Consider the following 18845-nt stretch of genomic DNA (forward strand, 5'->3'; position numbering starts at 1 on the left):
TTGTGTTTGCAGCCCCCCGAAAGCTAGGAAGCCTTTGTTCTCGTATCGAAAAAATACGAGACGATAAAAGTGGATGCGGCACCAAGCATGCGCGACCGTTTATGGAGTGCACCGAAGGCGTCGTGTACGAAATCTCCCTCTCATGCGGCCGCTCCTACATAGGGCAAACTGGGCGCTGCGTTAACGATCGAATTAGGGAACATGAGAGAAATGTAGAGCAAGATAAAGAAGGGCCAAACATTCCCAAGCAAGTCCTGCCCGTCACGCTCTTGTGAGCCATGTTTTGCAAGGGCGCGAATTCTGGCAAAAAGTAAAGATCAAAAAGCTCGGGAAGTAATTGAAGCTTTCTTTATCGGAAAGAAAGGAAGCACGTGCGTCAGCGACCCGTCAATATCATTATATATGGCTGAAAAGAAATATTTAACCAGTTCGCTTCCATATCAATATTGATGTGATTGTGGTCCTTGCGTCTAAGACGGGTATATAAGTGTTTGGTGTGCCTCCGAATAAAAGCAGTTGTAAGTGGCGCTCTGTCCCGTCTCCTTCCTTGTGTCGTGTGTGTTTTCGCGCCTAGTACCGTATTCTTGTCGCCAGCTCTCAAGCAGCTATCTCGACTCATGCTGTACGAGACCTACAAGGACCATCTTGAAATTTACACTGATGGCTCGACAACTGTGGACGCATCTTCAGGAGCTGATCTTCTCTGCAAAAGTCGTTACCATTCAGCAACGTCAAATGCTGCGTTGCTAGCTGCACGTCGCAGCACATTTCGCATGATTCATGAAGACCATCCACGAGTAATGGAGTATATATTTACCGATTCCGAGGCAGCCCTGTAATGTTTGCTATCCGCTCTACGTCGTGGACCAGAAGACCAACTTTTGCTGGAAATAAGGAGGCAGTTATATCACCAACTATAGCAGAGAAGGGACATCACTTTTCAGTGGCTCCCAGGCCACTGCTGCATCATGGACAACGAACATGCCCCTGAGACTGCTAGGAGGGCTCACGAAGATGCCGTGAAGTTGCGTGTACTCCTATCGAATTATGGGGTCTTACATGCCAAAACCACGACCTAATTATGAGGCACGCCGTAGTGGGAGACTCCGGAAATTCGGACGACCTGGGGTTTTTTAACGTGCACCTAAATCTAATACACAAGTGTTTTCGCATTTTACACCCATCGAAATACGGCTGCCGTGGCTGGAATTCGATCCCACGACATTGTGCTTAGCAACCGAACAACATAGCCAATAAGCAATTACGGCGGGTAAGGAATGTTGGCAGTTCGACGAAGGTGACAGTCGGCACGTGAGACAATTTTTTTTTCCATCCTCATTGCGCTAGAATCGATACGAGCCGCCGAAGAATGACACCTTAGAATGCATTGTATTTAATGTGATCGAGTCCGCGCCCAAGATTTGAGACCCGAATCACCCTGTAACGACTGACGACCAGGCATCTCGCTTATACGTGCAGTCGCCTGGTAGCCGCCGGGCGCTGGCGTCGGGCACAGGACCTACTTGTCCTCTCTTCAACACTTGCCGTCATTCTCGCCTTATTTCGCACCATCCGGTTTCAGTTGAACTGCTTCAGCAGCGAATTTATTTGTCCCGATGCGGCCGCCTTGGCCAGGATTCGATTCCGCGACCTCGTGCTTAGCAGCCCAACACCGCAGCCATTAAGCAACCAAGGCGGGTATCCCACTATCAAGAAGAGATGCAGCAAGAAAGCTTCGCATGCTCGCCCGTGCAGCTTCCAGAGACAACGTCTTTAAGTATGATTTTGAAAGAAATTAAAGCAAGGTTGGGCGGAATCGTAGCGATATAAATGGGGTAGAAGAAGGAAAGGCAGGTGGACGGGTTCTAGAGGATAAGTAGGTGACTCTAATGGCAACGTGCATGATACTTGTTCTGCTTGGCTAATATGCGCACTATTATTATAAATAAATAAATAAATAAATCGATCGATCGATCAAATCATTCAGTCAATCAGAAGCAGCGACGCTACTCCGAATTTAGGAGTATAACTGACCTACACTCTTGGCATTGATACGTCTTGAATCTGAGCCGATTTGCGCATCTCAACTGGTTTTGCGGACAAGAACAACTTAATTAATCGAATTCCTACACTGAAATCGTTGAATTCCTGGATAAAAAGAACATATATAGTTGTTAGTCTGCGGTGTTCGAATCTCTCTCCCTCCCCCCCCCCCCCCACCCCTTTCTTCTTTTTATCGTCCGCGTGTGAAATTAGGCTGGTATATGCAGTTTCCACCTTGTCTATTCAGGGAGTTTCGCGTAACTGCAGCCAAGGGTTTAGGAAAATTGGTTAGCTGCAGCTGAATGAAACTAATGGCATATGGCTCGCCGTCATGTGGCGCTCCTTAGAGCATTTTTTATATTCCGCTTAATTAGTTATTTAACTAAGGTGAATTATGCAAGATTTCAATATTCACTTTAGGGCTATGTGCGTTTCCTTGCATTGTAGAGGGGGTTTAGAAACGACCGATCCAATTTTTTGTGGCTACGTACATGCTGCGTGGCGATTTCTTTCGGCGTTTAAAGAAAGCCCGCGAAGTATGAACTAAAACCACGTGACTGCGCTCGTGCGCTATCGTATTGCAGCGTTCTCAACCATGCGTCGAGCCTATCGCTTGTCAGGGACGACGGCGCTTCCTTTCCGTGTGCCACCGCCGAAGATGCTGACGCACTGTGAAGCCGATGTGCGGCCGCTCACTTCGCCACGGTCGCGCGCACGGTTCTTTCGCACGAACCGCGAATGAAAGGCACTGTTAGTGAAGTACGGAATTCTCCCACTCGAAATCGCCATTAAAAGCTGAGAGTGTCTACTTGCGAAGTTCTAACCCGGAAATCGCTGAGGACCATTACTGAAGCGGGCGCGGCGACCACCATACGAGGGCAGTTGCCTCTGGTAATTTCCTGGAGTCGAGGCAGCGTGTAGAGTCGAGAAAGATTTCAGAATAACTCTGCTAATAGCGTGAGCGGACGTTTCTATCCCGCGTTGGCTAGAATGACAGGCCGCTTGACTTCTTTAGGCCAATAATTTTGAAGGCGCGGGGGGGGCTTTTGCGTGAAGCTCGGTCGCTGCTTGAGTCTGCGCGTGCCGACCTGCCGTGTTCTCTTGAATTTTTTGGTGCATGCTTCAATGCGCAGGTCGTCAACTCTCTGCACTGTCGGTGGTTATTTTTGGGTGCAGTTCCCCGCACGTGGCGCGATCAAAAAAGGAACAGCCCATCTGAATTCTGCCCCGGGTCTGGGTGATTCATTTGTGTAGCAGTCTCGATCCAACTCGGGCAAAGGAGGAGGGACGAAAAAAAAAGAATCTTGGCTACCATACTCACATAGAGACGTGTTCATTACCAATTACGAATCAAGGGAGCATACTTTACGGAAAACAATAAAATAAAGAAAGTGCGCCTGATTGAGAATTCGCTAAGATATCTTCGCCTTTTGATTTTAGCAGTGTCGCACAGTAAGTTAGTACGTATGCGGCAGGACTGCAAAAAGACAGTATCGGAGCTGATTAGACACGGGCACGAAAAGAAACGCTTGGTAGCTTCTTTAATATAACCGTAAATAGCAACCGTAGAAGAGAATCGCAACATCCGAAGGACACGTGTTGGAAGCCGGGAATGTTCACGCTAGATGAGTGGAAATAATGAAATCAGCAGATTGAAACTCCCATGACGCGTTTAATTTGCGCATATTGACAAAGTGCGCGCACTTGTGAGAGACTCCGATGTCGGGTATAGCGCGGACCACGCCCTATCTTAAAATTGCACTATAATATTGGCAAAAGAAAAAAAAAAGACTTGGCAGACACGATGCCGCGGATTATTCCCGTCCGGGTTTCTTGCGTCTGCTTCCGCCAGTCTTCTCCCGTTTCCTGGTTGCGCTGGCACAAGACCCTTTCTTTTCTGCGCACAAACAGGGCCCTGTGTAAAGGCGCGCCAAATACTTTCGGGTTCTTAGGAATAGTCACAGTGGCGATGTTGGAGGGAACGCAACAGAAGCAGCATCCGCATACGCTTGTGAAGCGTTCGGTGATATGATGACAATGATGATGAGGTGCCACGACGACATCATTTCAAAAATAGTCAACTGGAGTCCACAAGTAGTTTGCTTGTATGTGATGAGTACACCAACAAGCGAATGATCTCATCTTACGTCCACCTTGCTTTTTAAGAGATTTGTTTTAAACCTTATCGGATTCGTACCGAAGCTACTAAATATCTAGTAGACACATTGGCGGCACGAAGAAGTCCAGTCACTATAGCTTTAGATCCTCAATAGCACTGTTTCAGACATGTCACCTCACGCCCAAAGAGGGCACGTAAGCTAAAGTTATCTTATTTCTTTTCTTTTTGAGCGTGTGGACATTCTTTCGGTGTTTGGTGGCATGAAAGGATTCGTATGACGGCCGGATCAATTCTGTAGTAGTAAATGAAGCGTAAAATTTTCTCCTGGCACCGTCCAAAGATGCGAAGCTTTAAAGGACGTACTCGCACGCTGCTCTCTCAAAGTTATCGCATCTCGTGCGCGTGCTTGTTGACGCAGTCTGCACAAAAGAAGAAAAAGAAATAGCCGAGTGGCCATTTGTTGGCCACTGTGTCGGACGACGATGTTGTTTTTTGTCAAGTGGTCTATACACCCGAGCGTGCAATGCTTTCGTGCATGAATGATAGTCAGGTATGCAATATGGACTTGGTGGTTGAAACTGATCATTCACTTAATTTTACAAGCGGTTGGCTAACGTATCACAACGTTGACAAAAAGAAATGTTCAACAGAATATCCAACATACGCGCTTTCCAAGAGGCATACCTTCGCATAAGTTCTTTCTTCTCGCGTTGTTGCCTTTATTTCGCTTTCTGAAATGAATGAATGTAGTGTGTTTGAGAAGAGGGGTGGGGGGGTGGGGAGGGGCATGTTGTAGGGGTTAATTGAGGCTGTAGCTGCGCCGTTGAGAAAGCTTGCTGCGCGTTCATTGGACAGCTCGCGCCCGTGAACTGACCAATCACGCACTCCGAATCTGAATAATACAACGAAGAACGAAAAGTACAACGAAACCAGCGTACGGGGAGGTCGGTCGGTGTTGCGAGATGAGGGAGCAATGTTTTTTCGAACGGAACGCTGCAATCTCCCTGGACACACACGCGCACACTCACGAGCGCGCAGCCCCACGCGGCGACTCGCGTTTTGTTTATAGGCCATGCGTTCCAAGCTTTCCCTCCACAAATAAGACGTCCGCGTGGCCGGCACCCAAGGCAACAACTCCACGCCCGCACGCGCTTGCGCACCACCGCGGTGATCAGCGAGCCAAGGCTATGCAGTCAACCAACGGCCGAGGGGTGGGAGCGGGGGGGGAAGCTAGGAAAAAAAAAAAGAAAAAGAAGCGGAGTGGATGCAGCGCGCGCACAAAACAGACGCCAACACCTTTTTGGCAGGCTCCCGTCGTGGCCGCGGGAAGGGGGGGTGGAAGAGGGGTGGGAAAGCCTGCGCCGGGGCGTCATCCCTCTAAAAACGGACAGACGAACCCGAGGCCCCAAGTCGAAAAACTCCGACGCGCGCCGACGCTATAGCGCGCTCGAACCCGAACAGCCGCCGACCGACGAAGCAATACGCACGCACTCCGACGACGCACGAGGGACGTTTCGGCACGACGCAGTGGTCACTGCTCTGGCCTCGTGATCTCTCTGCTTGCGGAGGCTCCGAGCTTCTCAGGGAGAAGACACGACTCGCTCCCTCACGCCAGAGTTTGCCGCGTCAGCACCGAAGACGAGAGAAGAGCAGGCAGCCGAGGAACGACTGGCAACGCGTCCATCTCCGAGCGTGACCATGGCGTTCCAGCGGCCATTCCTCATCATCCTCAAGCGTGAAGAGCCCGGCCAGCCCTGGGGATTCAGGGTCTCCGGCGGCGCCGACCTAGCTGCGCCCCCCAGGGTGGACAAGGTAGGGTGACGGCATACGCGCCGGTTAGCACGTAGACGTGCACCCACGGCGCCGGTGAGCGCGCTACTGGTGGCTTATAAATTTGGGTTCGGACGTAGCAATTAAAGGACGGGCACTTTCCAAGACAGAAAATGCTCGTTTCTCTTGTTTTCTGCGAGTTCTCTGTGACAGCTACACAGTACTAGTGTCGAACAAAGCAGCTGAAATGTCTTTTTCACCACGAGAATTATTTTTTTTAGATGTTGTTTTCTGGCGTATTAGTTTGAAGGTAGCCAGGATAAGATGCGAGCTCATGCATATAGGGGAGTCCACTACGTGCTCACGGTACGGCCTCGAGGCGATGGGTGCTACTTTTTAGGCGTCGCGCATTGCTTTTTCTGAGGTGTTTGGAATGCTTGTAGCAATGAAGCCCAGACACATGATCACCTTAAATGCTAACTGGTTAATGCTTGCATGTTCATCGCGAGAAAGACACATTTTATGCCACAGATAGGTGTGCATATTGTCACGCGTACATTGTTTTACTTAATATTGGTGTGCATGTCTCTGTGTGTGAAAAAAAGTAAAACAATGTACACGCGAAAATATTTCACTAAGGACTCGTGAGGGTCACGTGTTAAAACTCTCGGTACGGTTATTGGCGTAAGAGCATGCCAGATATTTCATACGTGCACAGGAGGGCTAGTGAATTCCTTTTAAAGCAACGTTTTTAACGCCTCACTGCACTGGCAAGCACAGCTACAAAACCCTCATTAGATAGCTAGGTGCACGTGTGTTCATTTGGAGAATGAGGAGAATATAATTAGAAAAAAAGCTTCCTGAGATCTACCCCAAAAGAAGTATAAGAAAAATCAAGCAGCCGGAAGCAGATTGCTCTCACATTTTTTGTCCGGTCCCCCGGTTAATTTTACCTGCCCTCTACAACGGAACGTATTGCATGAGCAAAGGAATCGAGGGTGAGACCAGCGTTGCAAAAGCTCGCAGGGGTCTTGTTCCCTCCGGCTCTATTTTGAGATGAGTCGCCTACACGTCGACTTCACACCTGTGACAAGCGATAATGCGGCGAAGCAGCACAGCTGAAGATATCGGAGAAAGAAGCTCGGCTTAGGAAGTGCCATCTGTGATTTGAACGCAGTTTTGTGCGTCGACCTAAGGACGTGTGAAATAGCTGCACGAACTTCGAGGCGCTGGTTATCTATGAGAATTCTGGCAGTGCTGTAAATAGCCTTCTTTAGCCATGTAGTCACTGGCTGTCATAAAGCCTTTCCAGTTTTTAACTTTCTTTACCACTTCCTTCTACTTTTCCACTGTTGCTGCGGCTGCATCCTGCTGCTGCTGCTGTTGCTGTCTGGCACGTCGTGTTGGGGGGGGGGGGGGCGAGTTAATAGCATGTATGTAGATGACGGGAACGTGGCAGAGGTGAAAGGTGACGTCAGAGACTTGTTTGAGATCTATTAGACCTTCCCAACGCGTCACCACAGTACCCCTAGAATGTTGTAATTATCAGTGAGCTTCACGCAAAAGCATTTCAGAAACTCACGCGCAACAGTTCAGAAGGGAGTTTGATAGAATGATGCAGAAGAGCTAGACAAGGGAAACAGCGAATGGGTAAAACCAACGCAGTCACGAATCGAATGAATAACAACCTTGGCTTTCTTCGCTCGTGGCAGCTAACATACAAGCGGGAGAGCGCGGGAAAGAGAGAGAGATTCTTGTTTGGGAAGTAGGAACATGGGGTAAAGTGCAGCGCAGTAACTGTCTCTCAGATGAGGGCACCTCAACCGCGCAGGTGCCCTCATCTGAGAGACAGGAAAGGCGACGTAAAAAGGCATGCATCGTTTCGGGGCTCTTCAAAATAGAGGAAATGTTACTGCTAGACATGGGTTGCAGTTGAAGACAAATTGGATAAATGTAAATTCAAGACATGGTACGTTTCTGGTGTTTCTGAGAAGTAAACGCAGTGCTGCAAATTTGTCCATCGGACAAATGAAGCAGGCGTGCGTGCAGACGCAGAGCTGCGTTATGGCACCGCAGCGTCAATACGACACTACGCCAACGGCGACCAAGCAAATCAACATTTCTGTACCCGCCGCTGTAGTTTTGTGGCTATAGCGTTGATCGAGGCCGCGGATTCGAATCTGACCGCGGCGACCGCATTTTCACAGGGGCGAAATGCAAAAAAAAGAACACTTCAGTCGTTAGATTTAGGTACATGTTAAGGAATTCCAGATAGTCAAAATTATTATCCCCACTACGGCGTGCCTCATAATGAGATCTTAGGTTTGGCACGTGTAAAGCCCCGTAAGTTAATTAAGTTTGACACTTCTGCCACGATGCGATGCGCCGTGCGAAGCAATGACAGTGCTAACCTTTTCGCAGGCTATGAACAATGGCGCAAGCTAACGTTTACCATCAACTCATATCCCTCGTATTGCCCTAAACGTTGAAGAACTTAAAACATTTGCCGTGAGCATAACCGCCAATTATCGTCAATGAAGGTGAACAGCTTAGCTCACATCGATCTCACAGCGCGTGGAATCCGAAATTTCTTCATTTTGTTTTCATAAAAAAAAAAAGCTGTACTTCGTGCCCACGAGCGCAGTTAGTTATCGCTAGGATTCTGCGTTTTCAGAGTTCATTTTGGTTTAAAGTCGGAGTGTGTATTTCGGAGCTTATTTCTAAAAATAAATTCGGAGTTTATCGGCGCGTTTGAGTTTAACGCACGATTCAGTTATCAGGGAAAACACGGGGAATTCGGGAGATGGAAACTCAAGACGATGAGCAAAACGTGAACAAGGCGAATGCAGGGGCCCTGCAGGCCCCTGCATTCGCCTTGTTCACGTTTTGCTCATCGATTCAGTTATCAGTACGATTCAGAAAATCAGTTCTCAGGGTTTTTCCTTATTTCTTCCAAAATTTAGGCAATTTTTTTTCTGATACAAGAACACACCGTCAGTACTAAAAAAAGGTTTATTAAGCAACTAGTACCAGAATTATTGTCGCTAGTTACAACGTGTTGCAATATATGCAGGCATACTTTCCAATGTTTTCATCCGCGACTGTGGCACGCTACTTCTTGCGCACAACACAGAACATAGAGAACGCCCTTTCAACGTTCGCATTGTACTTTACTGGGGAGGCTAGAGTGGCACAGTGCACGACGTGAAAGAAGAGGCCAGTCGTGGGTATGCATGCGCCAGAACACCATCGGCTCAACAATTTCTCTCACATCACATGCCTGATACTGCAAGAAATCTGCCGTAATCTGGCATAATTAGGGTAAACAATGGCAAGTAAGTCTCGAATGTCGAGGCTACATCTGTCTTGACATTGGGGTTGACAATTCGCACCCAGTACCAGAGTGAATCGCTGTTATACTGCAGTGCACTGACGATGTCCTTTCGACAGTACGGTTCGACTCCTAAGCCATTGTGTAAAAAATTAAATTATGGGGTTTTGCGTGCCAAAACTGCGATCTGATTATGATGCACGCCGTAGTGGGGGACTCCGGATTAATTTTTACCACCTGTGGTTTTTTAACGTGCACCTAAATCGAAGTACACGGGTGTTTTTTCATTTCGCCCCCATCAAAATGCGGCCGCCGTGGCCGGATCAGTCACTGTGTAGTAGTACTTCTTAAAACTAGTAGTATAAGAGAACGGTTAGGCCGCAGGTCTTCCTTTTATTTCATCGAATGAGCCACCCACCATTGCGGCCCCAAGTGGGGATGATGAGTATGTACAGATGAGGAAAATAAAACGCACACGAATCGCTCACACTGATAGCAATTGGTTGCTTATTTTAAATAACTAGATAAATAAAGGAAAATGAAGAGAAGGAAAGAAAAGAGTGCTGATGGCTGTAACTGTCTAGCGCAGTCTGCTGACACCTGAACCGCGTTTAGCAGTGGAAAGGGGAAGGGGTGGGGGGGTTAAATGCACAGGGAAAGTATGTAGAGTAAAGGAGAACTATTCAAAACATATTTAACAGCATATCGACTAGGTTAAAATAGAAATATCCGTAGTTCGCTTGTAGAGCGACTTCGCCGAGAGAGATTCTCACCCAGCCGCGCACACCGGCACTGTTAGGCCACGCAGAGCAGCCGGATGGCGAGGCCCGGCTGCTCGAGGTAGTCACACAGTGCATTATATGATGTGCCTCCCGCGCACGAGGGGGACCGCGTGGCCATAATGGCGCCTCGGCGCTGTCAACTGCGTCAGATCGCTTTTCCTGCTCAACAGTGCCCAGCATGCAACCAACTTCCTCACCGAAGCTCACCAACGTCTCATCGCTTCGCTGAGCAAAGAGAGCGTTCAGGCGCACAGCAAGTGCAGGGTGGACTCTGCGCCAGGAGAGGTCCGCGCGTGATTATGGTGTGTTATCACAAGGAGCAAAGCGCATGTGGCGCCGCTAGAGAGTGCAGCGCGGCGAGTAGCGCTGTCCGCGTACTCCTTCTTGCTGATCGAACACTTTCTTAGCAAGGAAACTTGTTTTAATTATGTTTTTGTATCTCGCTGTTTGTTGCACTTGTGGTTTTTCTAAACAATTCATATGCATTGCGGTGCTTGCGGCAAAATGTATTGGCAAGAAGTCCGAGCAGCAAAAGCCTTCCACGAGTGTATATATCGAGGCTACGGGCCCTCAAAATTCGTGTTTTCTGGATACATCCGAATAGGGAAAAATGTTTTACCGGCGAGCGCTTTTCGGAGTTTTTCGGACCTAAACGAAAAACACGGAACCCTGGTTATGGCGCAGAGTCCTACGTTGTGTTGTGGGCATGTCATTCTGCCAAGTTGCAGTTTTCTTGTGATCGTAATACAGCTGTACACCGCCACGTAATAAAGGCGTTACCAGACCTAGCGATTGAAAGAGAGAAAAAAAGGAAGGAAAAAGAAATATAAGCAAGCGTCGTTCGCGTCACATTTATGTCGACACCCCAGCACTTTGCTGCGTAGTAAACTGCAGTGTTGAGGAACCTAACATATAACAGGCTCGTTGATAACTAACTAAACTGATTTAATCGACAAGAAACCCCCTTCCACTGCCACTCGGCCCTTCTTCATTTTTTATTATTTTTATTTTAACGTGTATACTTACATTTCAGCATGCTGGCGCGAAGGCTTGATATTTTTAGTAATTTATGAACAATACAAAAAAGAAAATAAATAAATAAAGGCTGTCTTCGTGCGCGATGGCTGATTAGCAGTGGTCAAGGACTGTCCAGCACTTTTATGTCAGACATAATAAAGTACGACAATAGACTCACGCGGGCAACGGGTAAACTAAATCTAATTTTCGCTGTGGTATCAAGGGAGGGGTCCAACAGAAAGAAAGAAAGAAAGAAAGAAAGAAAGAAAGAAAGAAAAGAAAGAGAGAAAGAAAGAAAGGAAGAAAGGAAGAAACCAGACACCGGTCGCTATCTTCCGTTCGAAGGAATGCGGGGAAGGCGTGAATACACAAAGGAAAGGAGAGTTGTTTCTCGTAGTCTGTAGAGTGTTGTTTTAAACAACAAAAGATATCGCAGTTTAGTTTCGAAACACTGCACTTTGACTTGAGTGAGGGTTCATGGCTTTCGAAAGCAGGACTACAGCGTCACGAAAACAGCTGACGAAACTTCACTTTCAAAGCACACGCCGGTGTATACACCGCGCCTATTGCATCCGTCTCGCGAAATGCGAGGCTTAATTCGCCTTCCCAAATTAGTCTCGAGCTCTCGAATTGAACTAAACTGAGTCTTGGGTCAACCGAACGTGTGCTGAGCGGCCAACGGTGGTATCGCTTACGGGTACCGCCGCTGCAGAGCTGTGCATGTTTCAGGAAAAGAGGGATTACATGAGAACTGCATAAGTAATGAACTCTCAGAAAACTAGCTCGCTTGCCGGGTACGCCTACTTTGCATAAGTTTCGGAACTTTGGGCTCAGCCTTGTTACTTAGTCCTTTAGGACATTTCAGCTTAACGCGATGCGTGGTGCGCTACTGCGATACGCGGCCCCGAGATATCACGTGCGCCTGTGTCTGCAGGACATCTGCGCGTGCGCAGATTGCACCTCGGTGGAGTTGTTCACGTTATGCTAAACCTCTAATTTAACCACGTACCTATCCTACGACGGCAACTTTTTTGTATGTGTGGAAATTGAATAACTGCCAAGAAAGCTACGATGAAGTCAGCTTATCGCAGTTAAAAATAAGTTCACCGGATTCGAGCTCTGAAATTTTGCGAGTGCGGTGCTCCAGCGTGCATCGTGGGATTGGTTGGCACAATACACTAAAGGTGGGTTAGGAGACTAGATAAAACCATGCCTCTCGGAAGCGGACAGATCATAATAGCTGAAGGGGTTGCACTCAGAATTCGTTTTTACAGCTGGCTACAGTTATTTATACAGTTTATTTTATTTTTTTATGCGTTGAAATGTTACCTTTGAGAGCAAAATGTGGCTGCGATGGACGACGGCTGTGCTTCCGCATACAGCTGGCACATCTGCTAGGAAACGAACGACAAAAGTGAAGTGACAGATCTACCTGCATTCTCTCCAACCTACTCTCTCGCGGTTTCTGTTAAAAAACGCCCCTTTCCTATCAGCCATGAAAAATTTGTTCCCTTCAGAACAAATAATATGTAAGCTTATTAGGTGGCCCAAATAATGGCCGAATAAATTTCGTCATGAACTTTGAAACAAACACAAGAACACAACAAACTTGGGGAACTGTTTTCGTGGAGCAGTGAGAGAGGGCTGTGAACACGAACGCTGAGATGGTGTGCCGGGCGGACAGCTTCCAACAGTCAAGCTAACAAACGAATACGTGCTGAAAGCATGTCTTCGTTTGATAGAAGACAGCGATAAAACAGTGACTGTTTTAGAAAGCGATGGAGTTGCTTTTCATCGCGATGCAGAGACAGTTGCACTGCAATTCCCAGCGAAGAACGGAAGAAAGGACGTCCCGCACTTGTTCATTCATTTTGCTTTGCCTTCGTGCCCGGCATCGTGGGGCGCTGTGACGAGACACCATGCGGCAACTTTGTAGGTGAACCAAAAAAAAAAAAAAAAAGGTTTTCGGGTTGTCGCAGGCATTGCAAAAATGACAGCGACCCTCGGTTTTTTTCTGTCGTTCGCTGGTCCTCACTGTCAGGTGTCCCCGCAGATGTCCTCGTCAGTTGCGGGGCGCGTTCCGGCAGCGCCACTCGCCGATTGTGACAGTCAGACCGGCTGGCACCCGGGCACACGTATAGCGCGCGCGTTGCACCTAGCGCCCCGCCCTTCCAGGAGCAACAGCGACAGCTATCAATAAGGAATTTCCCCGTGTTGACTCGGGGTCCTCGTGTGCACGCGAAACCTCGAGGGTCACGGAACGAATGTCTTCTCGCGCAGTAGGGGAAGTCTGCCTCATTGACAACAAAAGCGGACTTTGCTTCCTTCAAGCACCAATTCTGCACTTCCACCGCATACGGCCCCCAGGCCGCTCCCCAAGAAAAGGAAAACATTACAACTATCGCCCCCCTCCCTGCGCCCTTCTCTGGAAGGTGTAGCATTGAACACTGACAGAAACCAGGCAAAAAGTGCTTGGCTCTTTCATATATCTGCGGCCATTTTTATTGGCGAATTACAGGGTGTCGTCACTAGCTGTTCGTACTGCCTGATTTCCCCCGAACGAAACCAATAGAAGAAAGACCAGTAAAAATGGATAGGAGAGAAAATGTGGCCCCTTCCGCAGCAGAAGAAAAAAAGAAAGGAAGGCAGCTTGTACTTATGTCAATCTAGTTACTCAATTTAACCTAGATTGCGATGGTGCAGCGACGAAACGAAGACAAATTGAAATTACAGGGGATTTCGGAAGTGCTAAACTTCTAAAGAAAAGAGATGCGTTGTAAGCGTAACTGATTAACGAAACACTGTTAGCAGTCAATTTTGAGCGACGCGGAATACATATTGCAAAGTGCCTATTTAGCTAATTACTAACGGTGAATGCGTCAAACATTTTAAAAAGCTTTCTTTCTAGTGTACAAACGCTATACGAGTTGCAAAGCGATGCCAAAAACGTTCCGGGCACTTTGCAAAGGATACATCTTTCGTGGTTCTTCAGTCGGGGCCCTGAATGAAACTCATAAATATGAGGGAAGAAAAATTAGCGTTCACTACGCGTGACGGGCCTAGAGTGAGGCACTTTAGAGCGTGCTTTTAGAGAACGACACTCGAATGCTGGCCACAAGAAAGCGCATGACGAGCTCTCAACCGGCTTTAGTTTCTATCCTGTCGCTTACAAGTGGCGGCCGGAGGCGCTTTGCATCGACAAAACGAATTTCATAATCTGAGCTCACAGGATGACAAAGAATAAAACTACTCTTTGTATGAAATTACATCTGGCGATGGAAGCCCTGAATGCCCTGGCTTGTTACAGTTTTGTAGGAAAGATGTGGGCTTCGTTAGTTTGATTTTGTTTCCGTATCTCACTTCATGAATTGAAAAAAGTTGTTGGAACAGTGCGCCTAGGTTGCCTCGACACCGCGTCGCTGGTCTCGAGGCAGCCTAGGTGCACCGTGCCACATCTTTTTTTTTTTTTTTTTTTAAGGCGAAGCTCTCTCTGTCCCACTGATTCGTCCATGAGCGTCGAAAACGCACTGCAGGAAAGCCAACTTACACATCTGCGTAGAACACTACAGTTTACATTCGCAGTACCGCGCCAGCGTCGACTGGCCGGCCGGTCAGTGGCTGATATCGGCGCGGAGCGACGTGCTCAGCAAGTTTAGCGCATGCGCATACAATTCATAGGAAGCTTAAGTTGCGTCTGCTAGGCATGACACCACCCCTGTCGCGATTAACTGAGCTTCCCTGCTTATCGGAGACAGCAAGTGCGCGTGAACACGGGCTCGTTTTAGGATCTGGGGAAAAAAATCAAAACCCGCCGTGGTTGCTCAGTGGCTATGGTGTTGGGCTGCTGAGCACGAGGTCGTGGGATCGAATCCCGGCCACGGCGGCCGCATTTCGATGGGGGCGAAATGCGAAAACACCCGTGTGCTTAGATTTAGGTGCACGTTAAAGAACCCCAGGTGGTCAAAATTTTCGGAGTCCTCCACTACGGCGTGCCTCATAATCAGAAAGTGGTTTTGGCACGTAAAACCCCAAATATTAAATTAATTAAAAAAATCAAAGCCTATTTCTTAATAGAAGATCGTTGAACGGCACGCTACCCAGACGAACTGTATATATCTGCATTGCATTACGCGCGTCACGCAATGCATTCCCGGCCGCCACCATGGGTAGACCGCGGGTGCAGCGCACGGCAGAAGAGGCTGCTGTACGAGAACGCGAGCGCGATCGTGCCCGTAAGGCCGATCCCGTGTATTGACAACGGCATGCAGAAGCCATGTGGGAGACGCTTGTGCAGTCGAGATGCCTACTGGTCTTGTGATCGTCAGCGTGTACATCAGACCGAACACGCCCCATTGTGACGTGGAAACGTTCCTGGCAGAAACGGTGAAGACCTTCAAGCCACATAGTACGCCCGTCCTCGTGTGCGGTGACTTTAACATTGATGTGGCGAAAGAGCACGGCAAATGGATCGAGAGTTGAAACTGAAGACGCTACAGAGACCCACGACGCAACACCGTTCCTGCATTGATCTCACGTTTGCAAACTGGCTGTGTCACGTTACGATGGCAGAGACTCTGACTGTTTACCACAGCGATCACAAGGAAATACTGTGCAAGCGTAGAGTCCTTCGTGAGAGTGTTATGTGTGTGTGTAATCAACGGCTACATGATCTAAAATAAAGGCTATGCAACTTTACAAAATGTCTTCATTCAACTTCAACCTTCAAAAAATACAATCCTAAACAAGCAACCAAATCACATATGCATAGCGTCGGGTCGCTCACCATTTATTGGGTTCCTTACGTGGTCGGTGGTTTTGGACTTTGATTCAGTTTTCATTGGGGGAAAGCTTCACTTCAATCATCTTTCTTTAAGAAAGGGGCTTTGATTTTTTTCATATTCATCTTCTAAGTACTTCACTGCTGCGTCCACATTTTTTTTGTGGTTTAGAAATAATTCCGGCAGAACCCATCCCATGATGAATGTCGACTTTAATGTGATGTATACGTTGAGGCATTGTAACGGCATACCGTACTGCCGCCGCAGGGACACGTTATGTCCGTGTCGTGCGAGCAGCCGCGTGTGGCGCTTGTGTGAATGTACATTCAGACAAGTTTGAATATACAGGGTGTCCCAGCTAACTTTAGCCAGAGTTTAAAAAATATGCAAATGCCACGTAGCTGGACAGAACCAAGGTAATGTTGCTTGCCGTTGCTTTTAGATACTCAAACTATTTTTTTATTCCGCCTAATTAGATCATTAGTCTTCATAAGTTAATCAACTTCTCAAATATTATAATTAGATTAAAAGTGTTAATGAGAAAATTGTAGAGCGACATGAAAAACTCCCGATACAGCTTTCTGTTGCTCAATACGTGCTACATAAAAGTGTTTTTCCGAACGTGAAAGAAGGCCGTAAATGCAAGCAAAATTGCCGCGCGACTGGCCGTTCGAAGCATGTTGCGTGTATTCGCGGCTTCGGGTAAGCAAGGCTTACCCGAAGATTCGGGTAAGCAAGGGTAAGATTCGGGTAAGCCTTGCTCAAATGTTCCAGAACTAGTGACTTGGCTTGTGCAGCTGGAATGCAGTTCTTTGACTGCTATCGTAGCACACTTAAGTTGTATGTGATATACTCGAATGTCCAGGGTGGGTCTACCTTCTCCCTCTGTCTCAAGCAGCGCAATCCCAAGACTCGAAGCGTGTTCAGAGCTGCATGAAAATGTGAGCGCGGCTGGTTACCTACACGTTTTAAGAGGGCTTTACCGGGCGAAGACTCACTCAAACGTAGTAGCTAAAACGTAGCCTGAAGTCGCAAAGGCCGTGACTCAGCTTCGTAGAACGCTTTTTTGTTCGATGCCAGCTGAGGGGCTCCCAAGCACAGCCGAAGACCTTTTTTATGTATGGCTTCTAAACGCTCGTATTGGCTATCTGGGGGTGACATCAGAGGTAGCTGGCATAGGACGCGACTTGTAACATCATACATTGTGGGTGAAGCAGCGCACTGACAAGCACAACACGAAGACACACAAGAAAACACGACACTCGCTGCTTTTTTTCCATATCTATATACCAGCGCATCCTCAGACGTCAAACATAAGCGAGGCGAGATTAAAAACATTTTAATTTGCCTGCACATACTCGGGCGTCAAAGATAGGCAACCTATCTATCATTGTTTGCAATCATATCCTATTTTTTGCACCCCCTAACAAAATTATTTTATTACGCATCTTTTCTTTTTTTCTCTACTTTCTTTTTCTTAATGTTCTTCCAAAAAGGCAACCTCACAATGGCTGAGAAGAACAGATGGTTGACTGATACAACCCTCTCCTCTCTTGTAAATGTGAAAAGCTTCCACTATTTCCCTGGTCAGCTGATCCTTATGGTGTGATAAAACTGTAGTGTCATTGTAAAGCGGCCAGCACCCGTGTTGTGAGCGATGTCCTTTAATGTGGAAATGAATGTTTTCCCCCAGTGACCTTTTGTGCTCCAGCGAGTGTCGTAATTTCTTGTGTGTCTTCGCGTTGTCCTTGTCAGTGCGCTGTTTCACCACTAATGTATGATGATTAATCACCAACTCGCCCAACTTTCGACATTACCTAACTGACTTGTAATCAACGCTGTATGTAGCCGTAGCACCGACGTCGTGTGGTTTCCTCAGCGTATGCCAGCAGCTTGCTTGAGCGCATGAAGCCTCTGTAACGATGACGCCACAACGTGGTCAACAGCGTGGCGCCAGAGTAGCTTGTGGTCCAACGTAATGTCAAGAAATCGGACGTTGGTGATTTGTCGAATTTTGTACCCGTTCAAATTCAGCTTCAAGCGTGTAGATTTTCTTCTGATCCCAGGAAATGGTATGAATGATGATTTATCTGCTGATAGTAATACGCCAAGCGTTGTCAAGTGGCCCTGGATGGCGTTTACTGCTTCCTTGGCTATTTGTGAGAAGCGACGATGCTGGTAGCCGGAAACCAATATGCCGATGTCACCGGCATATATGGACGTACTCGCGATTGTTCGATGGTTTAGTATTCTTAGGAGAGTCGCCATAGTTACGTTAAATAATAAGGGAGATAAACACTCCCCTGTGGTACGCCGAGAAATATATCAATTTCATCGCTCAAAGTGTTGCCAAGACGAACTCTGATGCGGCGCTCATTGAGAAACGCATGTATGAAGTGCAAGAGATGACCCGTGACGCCTATAGCTTGCAAATGGCCCATGATGGCTCCAAGCCGGCGTCAAGGAGATTCATTGGCGAGTGCTTTACATACGCGATGGCACATACCCTGTTCCGCATCCCCAGTGACCTATGTAGGCGTGAGGTTCGTTGAAGAGTGGCAATAGCATACATGCCTCATACCCACCGACTCAAGTAGGTCCAACGGTTCGTTTCGAAACCTGGTCCATGATAAGGATGATGATGATGTATGTTTTTTTTTTTTTGGGGGGGGGGGGGGGCTCGAGGGCCAGGGATGGCCAATGAGTGCCAGAAATTGTATGAAGAAGTCAATGACGCGGTAAACGACAAACGGTAAAGGTAACATGGCTGTATAGAGGCCTAAAACATTAGATGTAAAGGTCGTAAAATATATAGGTATTAAAAGAACGACAATGACCAGTGATATGGCCGATGACCATAAAGTACATTCTACAAAGGAATAATACAATCAAATGTGTCCCTACTGGTAGCGTCACCACCTTACCTGGGCCCTTGAGCCAAGGGCCCAGAAGCGCGTACTTTATTACCCTGTTCCCTCAACAGAGCAGCTCGATGCTCTAACCTT

The 18845-nt window shown here is 47.6% G+C and overlaps 1 protein-coding gene across 1 annotated transcript in view; it reads left to right on the plus strand.

Annotated features, from left to right (window-relative positions):
* Nucleotides 1-5542: 5542 nt before the first annotated feature.
* LOC142582753 (uncharacterized) overlaps nucleotides 5543-18845 on the plus strand; it is a 97904-nt gene continuing 84601 nt past the window's right edge. The window contains exon 1 of the mRNA XM_075692774.1: nucleotides 5543-5974. Coding sequence (XP_075548889.1) covers nucleotides 5861-5974 — 114 coding nt within the window. The 5' untranslated portion in view covers nucleotides 5543-5860. The remainder of the gene's footprint in view (nucleotides 5975-18845) is intronic.

The sequence above is a fragment of the Dermacentor variabilis genome, chromosome 1 (assembly GCF_050947875.1).
Source record: "Dermacentor variabilis isolate Ectoservices chromosome 1, ASM5094787v1, whole genome shotgun sequence".
Classification (NCBI taxonomy): Eukaryota; Metazoa; Arthropoda; class Arachnida; order Ixodida; family Ixodidae; genus Dermacentor; species Dermacentor variabilis.